Source organism: Mauremys reevesii, linkage group 25 (assembly GCF_016161935.1).
Source record: "Mauremys reevesii isolate NIE-2019 linkage group 25, ASM1616193v1, whole genome shotgun sequence".
NCBI lineage: Eukaryota > Metazoa > Chordata > Testudines > Geoemydidae > Mauremys > Mauremys reevesii.
The window spans coordinates 10838133-10854842 of NC_052647.1; the positions used below are offsets into that span (position 1 = coordinate 10838133).

A 16710-nucleotide genomic window follows, 5' to 3' on the forward strand; every position below is an offset into this window, starting at 1 on the left:
TTCGACCTAGACTCGTAGTGTGGAGCAGGGTTTACACAGGCATAAAGGTGCCTTATGCTGGTCTAGTTTATTCCCCTTCCCATACAGGAATAGCAGCGCCAGACCTGTGTCTACACAAGGGGAAGCTGATCTGGTTTAATAGCCTGGCCTGGTACAGACCGGGTTGCCAGTTTTGGTTGGATGTATTCCTGGAGGTTTCATCACGACATACTCTTTAATGAAAGATGAATCTTTAATTCCTGGAGACTCCAGGACAATCCTGGAGGGTTGGCATCCCTAGGTATAGGGCACCTATATACGGGTGCACTGTGGGCCGGGGTAGGGGGGCTGCCAGGAGGCTCTCGGAGTTGGAGGACCCTTGACCCTTGAGGGCCGCCGTACCCGGCTTCTGTTCAAGATGGCGGCTCCCACGCGTACGGCTCCAGCGCCGCAGTGGTTGAGGGACAAGATGGCAGCGTCCTGCAGTACGGACGCGGGGCGCACGCGTGACCCATCGGGGCTGCCGTAGCCGGGCCGGGTCAACATGGCGGCGGCCAGGACCGGGAGTGCGGCAGCGGGGGCCTGAGGCGCCGGTACGAGCCAGCCGGGGGCGCGGCAGGGCCGGGGCTGGGGTCTGCGGCGCTCCCGGGGGCTCGGAGCGGGGGTGGGGGCTGGAGCTCGCTCGGAGCGGGAGGGCTCCACGGGGTGTCGCTCGGGGGCGGGGCTCTCTGGGGCTAGGAGCGAGGGGGCTCGCTCGGGGGCGGGGCTCCCTGGGGGCTCGGGGCGGGGCTCGCTCGGAGCGGCGAGGGGGCTCGCACTGGGGCTCGCACGGGGCAGGGCTCCCTGGGGCTCACGCGGATGCTCGGAGCGGCGGGGGAGGGCTGGAGCTCGCTCGGAGCGGCGAGGGGCTCGCACGGGGTGTCGCTCGGGGCCTGGGGGCTCAGGGCAGGCCTCGCTCGGAGCGGCGAGGGGGGGCTCGCACTGGGGCTCGCACGGGGCAGGGCTCCCTGGAGCTCGCTCGGAGCGGAGGGCTCCGCACGGGGTCGCTCGGGGGCGGGGCTCCCTGGGGCTCACGCGGAGGCTCGGGCGGCGAGGGGCTCGCACTGGGGCTCGCTCAGGCGCCTGCCGAGGGCTGCCCCTGCCCCGTCCATGACCACCCCCCCCCCCATCACCGCAGAGCCGCGCCGGCGCCGGGCCCATGGAGAGCGCCGGGGAGCGGTTCCCGGCCGCGGCGGTGGCCGCCGTGCTGAAGCCCAGCGCCGGCCTGCCCGAGGCGAGCCTGCAGGTGCGGGGCTACGACTTCGACCGCGGGCTGGATCACCGCGCCCTGCTCCAGTCCTACCTCACCACCGGCTTCCAGGCCACCAGCTTCGGGCAGGCGGTGCAGGAGATCAACAGGATGGTGAGAACGGGGGGAGGCTGGGAGCCAGGACGCCTGGGTTCTGGCCTGGCTGTGGGAGGGGAGTGGGGTTGAGTGGGTAGAGCAGGACTCCTGGGTTCTGTACTTCTCTGCTGCTGGCAAGCCATTGCCCCGCTCTGTGCCTCAGTTTCTCCATGTCCATTTGCTCCTTGAGGCTGCCAACGAGAGCCAGAGGGCAGGGGGCTGGTAGCTGGGGTGCCTGTGGGGGGGGGTGAGTGCCCCAACCCGAGTGCCCCTGACATGTGGCTGCTCCGGTTCCCAGATCGCGGCGAAGCTGGAGCCGCTGGGCGAGGAAGAGGAGACCCACGCTGACCTGAACCCCTGCCGCCGGCAGCCCTCGGGCTGCACCATCTTCCTGGGCTTCACCTCCAACCTCATCAGCTCGGGCATCCGCGAGACCATCCGCTACCTGGTGCAGCACAACATGGTATGGCCCCTGCCCCTACCCCACTCCCCTGTGTCCCTGAGGACCCCTCCCGGAGCCAGGCTCTGACACCCAGTCTGCTGCTATATCCCCCCATTCCCCTTAACCCCAGTGCTGAGCTCCGACACCTGAACAGCAGCCACCCTCCCACCCCCACCCTTCAGCTGGGGGCTCCCAGCACTGGGGTCCCAGGGCGGGGGGGTCTGACAGGCAGGGGTCCCTGTGCCACGCAGGTGGACGTGCTGGTGACCACGGCAGGTGGCGTGGAAGAGGATCTCATCAAATGCCTGGCACCTACCTACGTGGGGGAGTTCAGCCTGCGGGGGAAGGAGCTTCGGCAGAGCGGGATCAACAGGTACAGAGGGGTCGGGGGGGCTGCTCCGGTCTAGCTGGGAGGGTGCACGGCTGGGAGGCAGGACTCCTGGGTTCTCTGGGAGGGCAGTGGGATTTCGTGGTTAGAGTGTGTGGGGGTGGGGGTGGGCGGGCTGGGTGCTCGGACTCCTGGGTTCAGTCCCTGGTTTGGGAGGAGAGTGGGGTCTAGGGGTTAGAGTGGGGAGGCTGCGGGTCAGGAACTGATGCTCTAGAGGTAAAAGGCTCCATCTCCTGTTCCCAGCCGCTCCGCCAGGATCCTCTCTGCTCCCCCCGATCTATGGGGATCAGGACATGCCAGCTGTCTCCCTGTTCCGTGGGGCAGAGTGAGGCTTGTGGAGAGGCTGAGTCCAGCTGGTTTTGGGGGGGCCGGGGGCTGAACCTGCTTGTTTTTCTCCAGGATTGGGAACCTGCTGGTGCCCAACGACAACTACTGCAAGTTCGAAGACTGGCTCATGCCCATCCTGGACCAGATGGTCGCTGAGCAGAACATGGAGGTGAGAGCCAGGGGGTGGGGGAAGCATCAGGGGAGGCCGTGGCCCAGGGGAGGGGATGATGCTGGGAGTCTCTGACCTGATCCCTACTCAACCCCGCCACCCCCCTGCCAAAATACTTGAAATGTGTAGATGGGAGGGGAGTGGTTAGAGAAAGGGGGCTGGGAGTCAGGATGCCTGGGTTCTATCCCTGGCTCTGGGAATGGAGCAGGAGGTCTAGTGGGTTGAGCAGAGGGTGGGTGGGGCACTGGGAGCCAAGACTCTTGCGTTCTACCTCTTGGGAGACTCACTTTTCTCTGTGCCTCAGTTTCCCTATCTGTACCATAAGGGGGAGAGCCGTGAGGAGGAGCAGGTGAACGTCGATAACTCCCTCTGAGCTGGGGGGGTAGGGCAGGGGTCGGGTCACGTCACCCAGGCAGGAGGGGGTGGATTCACCACAGCTTTGGCCCTTGGGTCCTGCAGGGTGTGAAATGGACCCCGTCCAAGATGATCGCACGGCTGGGCAAGGAGATAAACAACCCGGAATCGGTCTATTACTGGGCACAGAAGGTCAGTTGGGGGGGTCCTGTGGTTCAGGGGTGCTCCCGGTCGTTTCCTCACTGGGGCTCCAGGATTGGACTGTTAGCTGAACACAGCACCCCCAGAGCCTGGGTGAGCGGCTGGTGAGCGCTGCCCCTTTAAGAACAGGCTAGAGAATGGCTCAGAAATCTGCCACGTCCCCTGGCGGAGATCAGCAGCCTATTTCCTGGGACTTCAGCCCTTCCACGTGGGGGGCCAATCCACAGCCCCTCCTCCACCCCACGGGGGGAACAAATCTCTCCCACCTCATGGCCCCAGCTACCCCGTCTAACCCCCCACCCGCCCAGTGTTCATAGAATCATAGATTATTAGGGTTGGAAGGGACCTCAGGAGATCTAGTCCAGCCCCCTGCTCTACCCTCAGCCCACCCAATCAATTGCCATAGGCGGAACTAACCCAAACTCCCCGCCCCACACTCCCTGCCCCACTCGTGTGTCCCTTTGCAGAACAACATCCCGGTGCTGAGCCCGGCCCTGACGGACGGATCCCTGGGGGACATGATCTTCTTCCACTCCTACAAGAACCCTGGGCTGGTGCTGGACATTGTGGAAGGTGATTCTCTCCTTCCCCCCAGGCATGGGCCTTTCTCTGCAGTGTCCTGATTGCTCAGCGCCCCCCTGCTTTAGACTGGGCAGGGATCACAGGCCCAATCCCGGCAGTGCTGGGGGGATTTCTAGTGGCGGGGGGGGAACCCCCTCTACATTACTGCAGAGCGTAGAGATCGTCCCCCTGCTGAGACCTCCCACCCCAAACACGGTACAGAGGGGTCCTGGGTTCTAGCCCAGCTCGGGGAGGGCAGTGGGATTTAATGGTTAAGGCAGGGGAGGGGGCGGGGCAGGACTCCTGGGTCCTCCCCCTGGGTGGGAGCAAGCGGCAGGAAGAAGGGGGTCACCGTGGTGTGTCTCTTTCTCTCTCTCGGCAGATCTGCGGCTGATCAACACTCAGGCCATCTTCGCCAAGCAGACGGGCATGATCATCCTGGGCGGGGGGCTGGTCAAACACCACATCGCCAATGCCAACCTGATGGTGAGGGATGGTGGGTGGGTGGGTGCATCCTGCTGCCTGGGCTCGTGTGTGTTAACCCAGGTGGATCTAAGCGTCGAGTGTTGGAGCTGAAGCTACAGCACATTTGGGGGAGTAAATTTTTCACCTCGAACTGCACCTTCCCTCCCCCTGTCACGCTTGGGGAGGGGGCTGGGAGAAACCCGCCCTGGGGTCACGCTCCCTCTCTCTCCGCCTTGCAGAGGAACGGGGCCGACTACGCCGTCTACGTGAACACGGCACAGGAGTTCGACGGCTCCGACTCGGGGGCCCGGCCGGACGAGGCGGTGTCCTGGGGGAAGATCCGCATGGACGCCAAGCCGGTGAAGGTGGGTGTGGGGAGCTGGAGGGTGGCTGGGTTTGGGGGATGGGGAGCTGGAGGGATTGGGGGGGGGGGTGAAGGATCTGGGTGCCTGCACTCATGTCCCTGGTCGCTCTCCCGGTGGCAGGTTTACGCCGACGCCTCCCTGGTTTTCCCGCTGCTGGTGGCTGAGACCTTCGCCCAGAAAGCCAGCGCCTTTGCCTCCGAGAAGCAGCGCGACTGAGACCCCCGGCCCAGCAGGGCCCCGGACTGGGCCGCAGCGGGGGGAGTCCGGATGGGGAGGGGAGTCCTAGGCCCCAGGAACAAATGGGCTCATACCCAAGCCCAATTTCCCCTCTCCCCCACCCGTCACCAGAGACTGCACCCACCCCCCAGCCTCTGCCCCAGGGCTGTGCTGGGATCCCAGGGAAGGGGGGGAGGGTCTGGCTTCCGAATTCACAAGGGCTGGGGCGTGCCTGGGCGTCAGGACTCCTGGATTCTCGTCCCGGCTCTGCTGTCGAATGGGGGTGGCCTGGCCCGCCCTCAGGGGCTGTGAAGCTCGGTGCATTGAGGCCTTAGGTGAGGGCAGGGTTGTGACCAGCTCCCCCCCAGGGGGTTGGCAGAGCCTGGCAGCTGCCCCTCCCCACCCGCCTTGGGCCCCGTGGACTCGTGGCTGGAGTAGCAGGGCTAGGCCGGGACCCGCTGACGCATGGCACGTGTTAAACATGATTTTTTTATTCAGCTTTTGGGAAGGAACCACTGCGCTCCCATCCCACTGCACTGCCCCAGCGGTGTTAGCAGCGACGAGCCAGCCAGCCGGCTTGCACCGTGGGCGAGCAGCTCCCCGCCCCCCCGTTAACATCAGCGGCTGCGCTGCTGCATGTCCTGTGCCTGGCGCCCTAGAGGGGGGAACGCCCCTGGCGCAGGCTACCAGAGCCCTGTCGCGAGGGCAGCCTGGGGGGATGGGAGCTGGGCCCCCCTGGGGAGAGCCGGGGCGCGTCGGTTCTAACCTGCGCTACCAACACCCCCTTTTTGCAGTGGAGAGGGAACCGCCCGGCAGCGCTGAGCTCTGGCTCCCACAGGGAAAACAGAGTTTCGCTCCTGCCTGAGGCTGGTGCCCAGGTGTCAGTTTCCTCGCGGGGCGCTGGTCGTGCCCTCGCTGGAACGGAGGGTGACTGCGGGGTACTTGACCGATGGAAAGGACGCCTGGTGCTGGGCCCTGGGGGATAGATTTTGAGGAAGATTTAAAAAAAACAAAGCCCCAGATGGATGATGGTTAGAGGCCTGGTGGGGGGGGGGGGGTCCCCTGAAGTCTTCTGAAGTGTCCCCACCCTCTGAGCCCGTTGTGGTTGTGTCCAGATGCCCCCGGGGGGTGATGGTGGGGGACCAGGCGGTTAGAGGGGGCTGTAGGGTCAGTGGTGCCGGGCAGGCCCAGGACTCCTGCATGGCTGGGCCCTGAGCTGCTGTGTAGGGCGAGAAGTCGGGCTCACCCTCCCCCTTCCCCCCGCATGCTCTGGGGCTCGCTGCTGCTGCCCCCCATACTGTCCTGGCTGCCCCCCCTCAGAGACAGACCTCAATAAAGCAGCTGCCCCAAGGCTGAGTGTGTGTGTGTGATTGGCTGGAGGGACGCCCGATGCTCCAGCTCAGCAGGCCGGCGGCTGCTCCTCTGCTGTGTGGGTCTCCTCCCTCCAGAACTGCACGTGCCCCTCGGTGGCCGTGAGCAGGGCGGGCTCGCTGGGGTGGAAGGACAGGGACTGGACCACGCCTCTGCCGACGGGCAGGCTCAGCATCAGGGAGCCCTGCGGGGGGAGAAAAGACCCCCAGTGAGAAGGACCCAGGGGCCTGATCCCCAGGGCAGGGAGTGGGGCCTCTGCCTGCTGCAGGCTAGACTCACCTCAACCAGGTCCCAGAAATACACCTTCCCGTCCTCCGAGCAGCTGGCCACGTGCGTGTCCTTCTCGCTCAGGCAGCAATCCAGCTTGTAGGCTGTGTTCTTGTGGCCGGTGTACCTAGAGCGGAACAGACCAGCCGGGGTCTGCACGGGGGAGAATGGGGAACCCCTCCTGCTGTACCCCCCTGGATCACACCCCAGGCTGGCCCGAAGCCACCTTTCCTTGTGTGCAGGGCCCCTGTGCGCTGAGCAGCAGCCCTGGATTTCAGAGGCAGGTGCCTAAATACCTTGGAGGAGCTGGGGCGGGGGAGGGACTCAGTCAGTTGCTCACCCCCGCAGCAGGCAGTGTCTGTGTCTAAGACCCCAGACTCAGGGAGGGCTGCCCCTGAGAGTGAGACTCTTGTGCAACAAGGGGCCTGGGGCTGGCTGAGCCCCCGTGTTGAGCCCCAGCTCTGTGTGCGGGGGGGAGGGGGGGCGGGTGACATACTCTCCCAGCAGCTCGCCGGTGTCCTTGTCCAGCAGGCGCAGGGTGGAGTCCAGGCTGGCAGCCAGCGTGCACTGCCCGTCCTTGCTGAAACACACGCTGGTGACGGGGCCTGCAGGGACACAGCAGCAGATGCTGGAGGTGGCGGAAACTAAGAGTTGGCACAGAGGGGGGTGCTGGGTAAAAGGCCAGCCAGCGGCCCCCCCCCCCCCTCCGCTGTGGGGACAGATCAGCACCAGTGAACCATTCCTCCCCACCCCACCAGCCAGCCCCCTACCTGGGGGCCGGATCAGAGCCAGCCCCCCATTTCCCCTACCCCTCAAACCCTGGATCAGAGCCAGCCCCCCATTTCCCCTACCCCTCAAACCCTGGATCAGAGCCAGCCCCCCATTTCCCTCACTCCTCCAGCCAGCACCCCATTTCCCCCCCCCCGCAAGGCAGCCAGCCCCCCCTTTCCTCCACCCCGCAAGCCCCCGATCAGAGCCAGCCCCCCATTTCCCCCACTCCTCAGCCAGCCAGCCCCCTGCCCAGGGACCAGATCAAAGCCAGTGAACCACCCTGCAGCCAGCCAGCCCCACCCTAGGGCTGGATTGGAGCCAGCGCCCCTAGCGGGGAAGGGCCCTGGGTGTCATTCCCTGACAGCTTGTTTCCCAGGTTGGAGCAGCATTGGAACTGGCGTCCCCTAGAGGCTATTCCCTACCCCTGAATCAGCCAAGCCAACCTCCCCTCCCCCAGGGCACCTGGTGTCAGGCAGCGGTGGGGGGATCTTTTGGGGGATTCGCTCTCCCTGGCAGGATGTTTCCTACAAGCAGGAATGGACCCTGGGCCATAGAGGAAGTCAGCCCAGATGATCACCACGCCCCCTTCTGGCCTTGGCTCCGTGGCCTCTCACTTACTTCCAACGTAATCCGAGTACAGCTGCCCTGCGCGCAGGTCGTAGCGCCGGACGCGGCCGTCCACAGAGCTGGGGGGGCAACGGGGAGGGGTTACAGGGCAAGTACAGAGGCTGTGATGCACACACCACCCAGGCCCAGCTGGGGCGCTCCTGGGAATGTAGCTGGAGGAGAGGGCAGTCGAGCCTCTGAACCAGCTCCTTTCCCGCATACGGCAACCCACAAGGGTCAAACGTGATGCTGCACAGCCCTGGTGGGGGAGGTTACCTGCCTCTCCCTACCCTGGTGAAGGTTCTTTGGTCTGTGCCCTGGGGGCTCTGGCTGGTCTAACTCACGCTTGGGTCTACAGGTGAACTGCAGGGGCCGGCCCCGTCCTGCCCCAGCGGAGCGCCCCTCACCCAGAGAGGATCTCGTAATCCGACACTTTCAGGCTGGACACCCCGTCCTTGGCTTCGTCCAGGATCTGGATGGGGTCGGGTCTGCGGGAGCGGCAGTCCCAGCAGCGGATGCTGGAATCAATTGAGCCTAGGAGAGAGCACAGCGCAGATTCGGAGGAACAGCCTGGGCAAATCCCTGGCCGGATGGAGCCCTGCCAGACCCCAGAGTTCCTTAAGGACCCGCAACGAGTCAGCTGGGGCTTGGGAACCGCTTTGCTTACCCGACAGGATCACGGTGGCCTCCTCATTGAACTGCACGCAGTTCACCTTCTGTGGGCGGAGAGACAGGTCAGAAATGCCAGCCGGGGCCAAGTTCAGCGCACGGGGCGTGGCCCTCGAGTGCTCTCCCTGCGGTCGCTGGGCCATTCCCCGAACAATCTCCCCCTAAGCCACACTGATCCCCTCACCCCCTCCTGAACACCCAACAGCCCCCCATCTCCCCTCCCAACAAGCAACTCAACATGACCCCGAGCTGCTTCACCGTCCTATCACCCTCCCCGTGCCCACACTCAGGTGCTGCACCTCTCCGGGCGCCCCTCTAGGCAGCACCACCTCGATTCAGTCCCCACCCTGGTAGCAGGAAGGGTTAAGGCCGCCATCGGTCACCCCCACTGGCTGAAAGCAAGGGAGCCTCCCCGGACTGATGTCAGAAGTGATGGGGCACCCAGCTACATCTGTAACTTGCGTTAAGTCCCAGTGGGACAGGGAGAGAGTAGCTGGGCCTCCCCCGGCCCCTCCACACACCCAGCCAAGTCATTCCCCACACGTAGCAGGCTGGCTGATAGCAGCCTGCGGCACCCCCAACCCAGGCAGCACTGCAGTAACCAAATGGGCCTCACCCCCGCGTGACCTCTGAACTTGCGGATCACCTGCCCACTGGCTACGTCCCACAGGACGACCGTTTTGTCGGCCCCGCAGGAGCAGAGCTGGCTGTTATCGAAGGAGCTGTGGGGGAAGCAGGAAGACAAGGTTAGGCATTACCGTGGGGATCTGACTACGCAGCGCGAGGTTACAGACGCGCATCTACGAGGCTTTGCATCCCTTTGGCATGTCGGCGTAGCTGTCCCCGTTTTATGGCTGGGGGAAACTGAGGCACAAGGGGGGACGTGCCACACAGCAAATCAGTGACATCATAGAACCCAGGAGTCCTGACTTCCAGTGTCTCTCCTGCATAACCCACTAGAAACCACTCCCACCCAGAGCTGGGGACAGAACCCCGGAGTCCTCACTCCGCCTCCGCCAATACCCTTCCCCACCTGTTCTAACCACTTGAATGCCAAACACTCTAAAGCGGTTTTGATCCTGAAGTCCCTGGGGTTACGAGAGAAGTGGAGTCCGTCCCCTGCCCTTACCCAGCCGCATCCAACACTTCGTAGCCATGGCCACTGTAGGTCTTTAGGAGGGTCCCCTTGTGGGGGTTCCACAGCTTCAGGGACTTGTCGCTTCCGCAGGTGAGACAGTAGTTTCCATCCACTGCGGGAGACAGGACAGAGAATGATGCAAGGGGACAGCGTAGCAGCACCACAGCTTGTGCCTGCCCCACAGAGGCACCAGCCCCACATCCAGCATTTCCACCCCACAGCTGTCCTCTTGCTCTGCATGGCTCCCTGCTAGTCCCACTCCTCCATGTATGCTCGCCCAGCCGCCCCCCCATGATGGAAGAAACTAAGGGCAGATCTCCACTAAGACACACCCTCCCCTCATTCCCACCAGGACACAACAATAAGCAACACAATAGTCTGGACTCTTGACATCTGCTGGCATCAACAGGGCTCTAAATGTCCCACACGGCTCTGACTTCATTGACTTGACCCCACTCCCCTCCCAGAGCTGAGAACAGAGTCCAGGAGTCCTGGCCCTCATTTCAACCCACTAGACCCCACTGCCTCACTTCATGGGGCCCGTGAGGAAACACTCACCATTAAACCTCACTGCCCTGACCGCTCCCTGTTTGCACTCCAGATTCTGCACCAGCTTCTTGGGCAGCTCTGGCTTCTTGGGCTTCGGTTCAGGAAACGCCATGATGGGACCTACGGTGGCTAAATCGGAGAGATCTGGACTCTGCGAGCGTGGGGCTGGGGTGATGTGACACCACAGGGGTCAGCTGGGGCGGGTTACAAATCTCTCACCAGACTCCGGCTTGAGGGGTGTCTCCCTGGGGGCTGGAGTTACTCGCTCACAAGCTAGTGCCGTCCTGGCTAAGGGAACGACAGGAAAGTGATTTGGTGGCTGTTGCTGCCACAGGAGGCAGGGAAAAGGAAAACCCAACCCCCTTGGCTGGGTTTGATGCGCAGCCTGGGGGGGTCGGGGGGACACAGGGGTGATCCTATTAAGACCCAGGGAGCTGCACACATTTAGAGCCATCCAGTACCCACCCCCTACAGAGCTGCGTGCAGCGTCCTTCAACCCACCCCCTATGGCCTCCCCAGCCTTGCACCTATAGAGCCCCTATAACCCACCCCTCCCCCCGTTCCTGCCAGCCCCTATAGCCCCCCAGCCTATCACAGGCTCACTCATCCCCCCATAGGCTCCCGAGCCCCCTATAGCCCCCCCAGCCTATCACAGGCTCACTCATCCCCCCATAGGCTCCCGAGCCCCCTATAGCCCCCCCCAGCCTATCAGTCTCACTCACCCCCCCTTCCCTCTCCCCCACGCTGTACCTGGGGAGAGGGGGCTCCGTGTCCGGCTCCCATTCCCGTCCCCCGTCCCCGCAGGTTCCGGCTCCCTTGGTTCCGCCCACCCTCGGCCCCGCCTGCGCTGAGCCGAAACCCGCCGCGGTGGAAGGGGGGGGGGGCAGAGCTCGTTGTCGGCCCCGCCTCGTCCCCTGCCCGTCCCCCGTGGGGTCCGGCTCGGGGACGGGGGAAGGGGGTTCTCCGGAACCATTGCTCCGGGGCTCGGGGTGTTACACCGATCCGCGCCCCCCGGGAGCATGTCCAGCAACAGCATGGCGGACCCCCGGCGGCCCAACAAGGTGCTGAGGTGAGCGGGGCCGGGCCGGGTTGCGCGGGGCTGGGCTGGGCTGCCGGGGGGGCGTGTGTAGAGGGCGCGTTACGTTAAGTGGCTCCACGTCTGGCTGGCAGCCGGTATCCAGCTGAGCGCCCCAAGGGTCGGTCCTGGGGCCGGTTTTGTTCAATATCCTCATTAATGATCTGGAGGGTGGCGGGGGCTGCACCCTCAGCAAGTTCACAGAAGACGCTAAACTGGGAGGCGTGGTAGATCCGCTGGAGGGCAGGGATAGGGTCCAGAGGGACCTAGACAAATTAGAGGATTGGGCCAAAAGAAATCTGATGCGGTTCAACAAGGACAGGTGCAGAGTCCTGCACTTAGGACGGGAGACTCCCATTCATTGCTCCAGGCTGGGGACCGAGTGGCCAAGCAGCAGTTCTGCAGAAAAGGACCTAGGGGTTACAGTGGACGAGAAGCTGGATAGGAGTCAGCAGTGGGCTCTTGTTGCCAAGAAGGCGAACGGCATTTTGGGCTGTATAAGTAGGGGCATTGCCAGCAGATCGAGGGATGTGATCATTCCCCTCTACTCAGCACTGGTGAGGCCTCATCAGGAGTATTGTGTCCAGTTTTAGGCTCCGCTCTACAAGAAGGATGTGGAAAAATTGGAGCGAGTCCAGCGGAGGGCAACAAAAATGATTAGGGGGCTGGAGCACATGACTTATGAGGAGAGGCTGAGGGAACTGGGATTGTTTAGTCTGCAGAAGAGAAGAGTGAGGGGGGATTTGATAGCTGCTTTCAACTACCTGAAGGGGGTTCCAAAGAGGATGGAGCTCAACTGTTCTCAGTGGTGGCAGTTGACAGAACAAGGAGCAATGGGCTCAAGTTACAGTGTGGGAGGTCTAGGCTGGATATTAGGAAACACTATTTCATGAGGAGGGTGGGGAAGCACTGGAATGGGTTCCCTAGGGAGGTGGTGGAATCTCCTTCCTTAGCGGTTTTTAAGGTCAGGCTTGACAAAGCCCTGGCTGGGATGATTTAGTTGGGGATTGGTCCTGCTTTGAGCAGGTGGTTGGACTAGATACCTCCTGAGGTCCCTTCCAACCCTGAGATTCTATGATTCGGGGTCCCCATAATGAGGCCACAGTGCTGCCCCATAGGGAACGCTGAAGCGTGCCCCTGAGGGATGTCTGGACAGCGAGCTCCACTTGGCAGCCCCTTGATAGCCTAAGCCTCAGGGTGGGGGCAAATTGTCCTGTTAAACGGAAAGGGGTGATCGCTATGGGGTGTGTATTCAGCGGAATCCCTAAGGGGTGAGTGATCACTATGGGGTCTGTATCTGGTGGGGTTTCCCAGCAGGACCCCGAGGGGTGAGTGATCGCTATGGGGTCTATATCTGGTGGGGTTACCCAGCGGAATCCCTAAGGGGTGGGTGGTAGGAATCAGGCCAGTTGTTGGAGGGTTATGGGTGACAGTCTTCTGGCAGAGAGGAGGGAACTGGAGATACTGGCACCTCTCACCCCAGGTTATTCTTGTTCCCTAGTCCCCCCTCTTGCCAATAGCAACCAACCGGAAACCTGCCAACACATTTCCCACAGCCCCAGAACAGACCTCAGATGGGACTGACTCTCTCTACCTGCATTACACCTGGTTATTAGAGGTGAAAGGCTCCATAGCTCATTCCCTGATTGTGCTAAGCTGCTCAGGCCTGGGGGTGGATATGAGCCAGTCCCCTAGATGAGAAAGCCCCCGTGTTGGATTCCTCATCCCCACCCTGAGCCACCAAGTCTGCCTGAGCTAGGGCTTGACTGATACCAGGAACCTGGAGATGAAAGGCCCCTAATCCCATTCCACAGCCCCACAGATCCTTGTTTATCTTCATGTTACCTGTGGAGAAGAGGGCTAATAGTTTCCAAGCGTGAGTTAACACTCCCGTCTCTCTCTCGTAACATGCTGTTGCACACTTGCTTTGTAGGTACAAGCCTCCGTCTACAGAGAACAACCCCACGCTGGAAGATCCCACTCCAGATTACATGAACCTGTTGGGGATGATTTTCAGCATGTGCGGCTTAATGCTTAAGGTGAGCAGGAAAGGAATGAACATTAGATCTTGCGTGGGTAAGATGCCTTCTAGGGCAAAGCAAACATGAGCTGCATGCTCTTTATTATAAAGGACACCTGTGCAGCTGGGCGCTGTAGCACTCCATAGCCTCACCGTGCCTGTTCCCCCAACCAACTGGCTGCTCTTCCACAGAGTCCTAGAAATGCTGGGCAAGGAGGGACCTCAAGAGGTCACCCAGTGTATATATTTGCAAAGACAAACCCAAGGCACCGCGTCTCAGCACCAGATCAGCTGGCTCGGCTGCAGGGCTAAAAACAGCAGTGCAGACGTTCCCACTCAGGTGGGAGCCTGGGCTCCAAGACCCTCCTGCTTTGGCAGGTTTCAGATCCCGGGCTCCAGCCCAAGCGGGAATGTGTACGCTGCCATTTTTAGCCCTGCAGCTCAAGCCCCGTGGGCCTGAGTCAAGTGCCCCAGGCTCTGAGACTCAGTGCCGCAGGTTTTTCTTTACAGTGTAGACATGCCCATAGTGCATCTCCCCACCGCCCACTGAGGCAGGATTAAGTATGCCAAGACCATCCCTGACAAACGTTTGTCTAATCCAATGGTCCCCAACCTTTTTCGTCTGGTGGGTGCTGGACGACGAGCCACCGAGGACCGTGGCTGGTGGACAAGCATCCGCCAAAATGCCGCCGAGAAGCAGCAATGTCAAGAGGCGTCGCAGCTGAAATGCCGCCGAAAATTGGTGGCGACGCCTCTTGATGTTGCCGCTTTTCGGTGGCATTTCGGCGGATGCTTGTCCACGGGCCAGTGCGTGGGCATAGATAGCTGCCCCAGCGGTGACCACTGGTCTAACCTGTTCTTAAAAACCTCCAGTGACAGGGATTCCACAGCCTCCCTATGTGAAATGATTTGGGGGATGGAAGAGGGGGAGGCCTAGAGTGGTGTAAGCCATTGCACTGAAATAGGATTGGAAGAGGAGGAGTCATTACTTCTGTTCCTGGCTGTTTAGTGGGTAGAAAAGGGAATCAAGGCTCTAGTGGTCTCTTCCTGGCTGGAGGAGGGAGTGTGTCCTAATGGTTAAATCAGGGGACTGGAAGCCAGGACTTCGGGGTCCTGTTCCCAGCTCTGCTACTGACTCGCCGTGTGACTTTGGGCGATTCAGGGAAATGGTGCTGATACTAACTTCACAAGGGAGCAGGGACTGTGATCTTTGTTTAATGAATGTTTTAAAGAGCTCTGAGACTTGCCCGGTGTTATTAGATATTGAAGATCCTGAGAGATCCCATAAGTGCTCACTTTGAGGCTCTCAAATTAGTTCCTCTGTGTTTCTAGCTGAAGTGGTGTGCTTGGATTGCTGTCTATTGCTCCTTCATTAGCTTTGCCAATTCCAGAAGCTCAGAGGACACCAAACAGATGATGAGCAGCTTCATGTGAGTCATTGTCTCCCTTTAACCATCTTATTCACTGACCATGTGAATCGAAGATGTACGTCCGAATGTGCCTGCCTGTCTGTGTTGTGGTTAGAGCAGAGGAGTAGAAGCCAGAACTTCTGGGTTCTGTGCCCAACTTTGCCACTTAAACTGCATGATTTTGTACTTTGACACTTTCCTGCTGCCTTGGTTTCTCCATCTGTAAAATGGGGATAAAATGGTGTTGGTGATTAGTACCGAGCACTCTTCATCCTAGTCAGCAACAAACCAGTGCCCCAGCATGATGCTTTGGTGATAGAGGGTTAGTCTGTTGGAGGTGCCATTTTTTGAATGAGATGTAAAAGCAAGGTCTCATTCGTTCTTGGATATTAAATTCCACAGCATCTTTTCCTAAAAGCTGAGCTGTGAACCCAACTCTGGAATCTACAGTCTGTTTCCTTAAATACCTACACTGCAGTTCCAGCTGGATTTAAAATTAGTCTTTTGTCAAAAACTGGTACAGTGTTTGATGTTAAGCAGCTGCTCCCTTCCACCGTAGAGGTGGCGCCATTTCTGTGTGGGTGAGCAATCCTTGCATGCATGGTTGAGAAAGCAAGTACTTTGGAATCCCTGGGAATTGTTCACCAACATGCTAGTGCTGTACAAGACCCAGACATGACGGTGGATATTGAAATAATAAAAAACCTCATGGTTGGTTGGTTTTTAAAATGATTGATTTTCTTCCTCTGGATTCAGGTTGTCTATCTCTGCTGTGGTGATGTCCTATCTACAGAATCCCCAACCCATGTCCCCGCCTTGGTGAAGAGATTACAGCTCATTGCACAACTCCTTCTTGCAAATCCCAGAGAGACACTGTCGGGGGAGAGGAAGGATTCACACACTAGAACCATCTGTTTGTACAAGCGGTGTGTTGTAACACTCGGCTATCAAATTAAATGGGTTGTTGCTGTAGGAGCTTTGGTTTAAAAAAACAATCTGTGTGCACATAGAATGATGCCTTTTGTCTCTTTGTCACCAGTTTCATAGGGGCTGAAAGTACTCACCGTCTCTGATATTTTGTGGGTCTCAGTCCAGTTTCCAAGGGTCCGCTTTGTAAAAATAATTCACCATGACTGGCACTAACTGACTTGTTGACAGTACAGAGGCCAAGTGTTGACTAGGCCACAGAGATTGCTGTCTGCTGGGTGGGGTCCTCACCCACTGGGAAGACGGCATCGGAGGAAGCTTAAGCTGGCCCCAGCCCATGCTGCATCTGCTCTGTGGACAGAGGACTTTAGTCTCAGAGGTTCGTTCTGTTGGCACTTTTTCACCAGCACTAGATCAATACACACTTTAGCTTCAAACCACCAGGACGCTGCTGGCTGTAGTTCCCGTCCCAGGCCAGCAGCGAAAGGCCGGGGGCTTGAGCCTAGAACGTGGTTCTTAGGAAGCACTTGCACCGTTTCACGGGAAAGGGCTGAAGCTTCAGATTCAGCAGGCATGTGGACGGAGGGGTGGGGCCGTGCAAACCTCGCTCCAGCCCTCAATGCTCCTGGTGACAGCGCAAAGCACAGCTGGCCCCCATCCCCACACAAAGGGGCCAGCCTCAGCTCCCTGAGAGATTCACTCCAGGCCATGGTGCCCGCCAATGCGGGAGCCCCTTACTGGCTCTCTGGAGGCATCCCCTAGAGACTGGCCCCCTGGGAGGTGGTTGCCCCAGCCCGCCCCACTCCCTGCCCTCAGGCCTGCTGTCAAAGGCGGGAGTCAGTTTTGGGAGGGAGATAGATGGAGGTGGGATTTTGTGGGAGCTCAGGCAAGTGTCCATGGGCAGGGGGCAAAGGTGGAGGGGGGGGTTGTGAGAGCGGGGAGAGGGCATAGGAATGTCGGGGTGGTTGTGGGGGCTGGTGGCAGTGCCTTAGATGGGGGCTGGGGCCAAGTGTGGGAGCTGGGAGGAGCATGGGAATGACCGGGGGGTTTAGGGGGC

General features: G+C 60.5%; 3 protein-coding genes across 4 annotated transcripts; 2 read left to right on the forward strand and 1 right to left on the reverse strand.

Annotated features, from left to right (window-relative positions):
- Nucleotides 1–424: 424 nt before the first annotated feature.
- Nucleotides 425–6202, forward strand: DHPS (deoxyhypusine synthase). Its single transcript, XM_039514446.1, has 10 exons — nt 425–572; nt 1157–1381; nt 1662–1826; nt 2057–2178; nt 2593–2689; nt 3149–3235; nt 3712–3817; nt 4188–4291; nt 4510–4635; nt 4756–6202. The coding sequence occupies exons 2-10, from the start codon at nt 1178–1180 to the stop codon at nt 4849–4851; spliced, it is 1107 nt and encodes a 368-aa protein (XP_039370380.1). The 5' UTR covers nt 425–572; nt 1157–1177; the 3' UTR covers nt 4852–6202.
- WDR83 (WD repeat domain 83) lies at nt 5327–16685 on the reverse strand. 2 transcript variants are annotated; one of them, XM_039514448.1, is made up of 10 exons: nt 15791–16685; nt 10232–10510; nt 9665–9785; nt 9152–9257; nt 8534–8582; nt 8274–8400; nt 7879–7946; nt 6986–7094; nt 6502–6616; nt 5327–6406 (listed from the first exon to the last, which is right to left on the reverse strand). In XM_039514448.1, exons 2-10 carry the CDS (start codon nt 10332–10334, stop codon nt 6251–6253), a joined length of 954 nt encoding a protein of 317 aa, XP_039370382.1. In that variant the 5' UTR covers nt 10335–10510; nt 15791–16685; the 3' UTR covers nt 5327–6250. The 2 variants fall into 2 exon arrangements, with proteins under 2 accessions (XP_039370382.1, XP_039370381.1); XM_039514447.1 differs by lacking the exon at nt 15791–16685 and adding an exon at nt 10973–11113.
- WDR83OS (WD repeat domain 83 opposite strand) lies at nt 11163–15701 on the forward strand. The gene is made up of 4 exons (XM_039514449.1): nt 11163–11291; nt 13231–13336; nt 14650–14747; nt 15483–15701. Exons 1-4 carry the CDS (start codon nt 11242–11244, stop codon nt 15547–15549), a joined length of 321 nt encoding a protein of 106 aa, XP_039370383.1. The 5' UTR covers nt 11163–11241; the 3' UTR covers nt 15550–15701.
- Nucleotides 16686–16710: the final 25 nt, after the last annotated feature.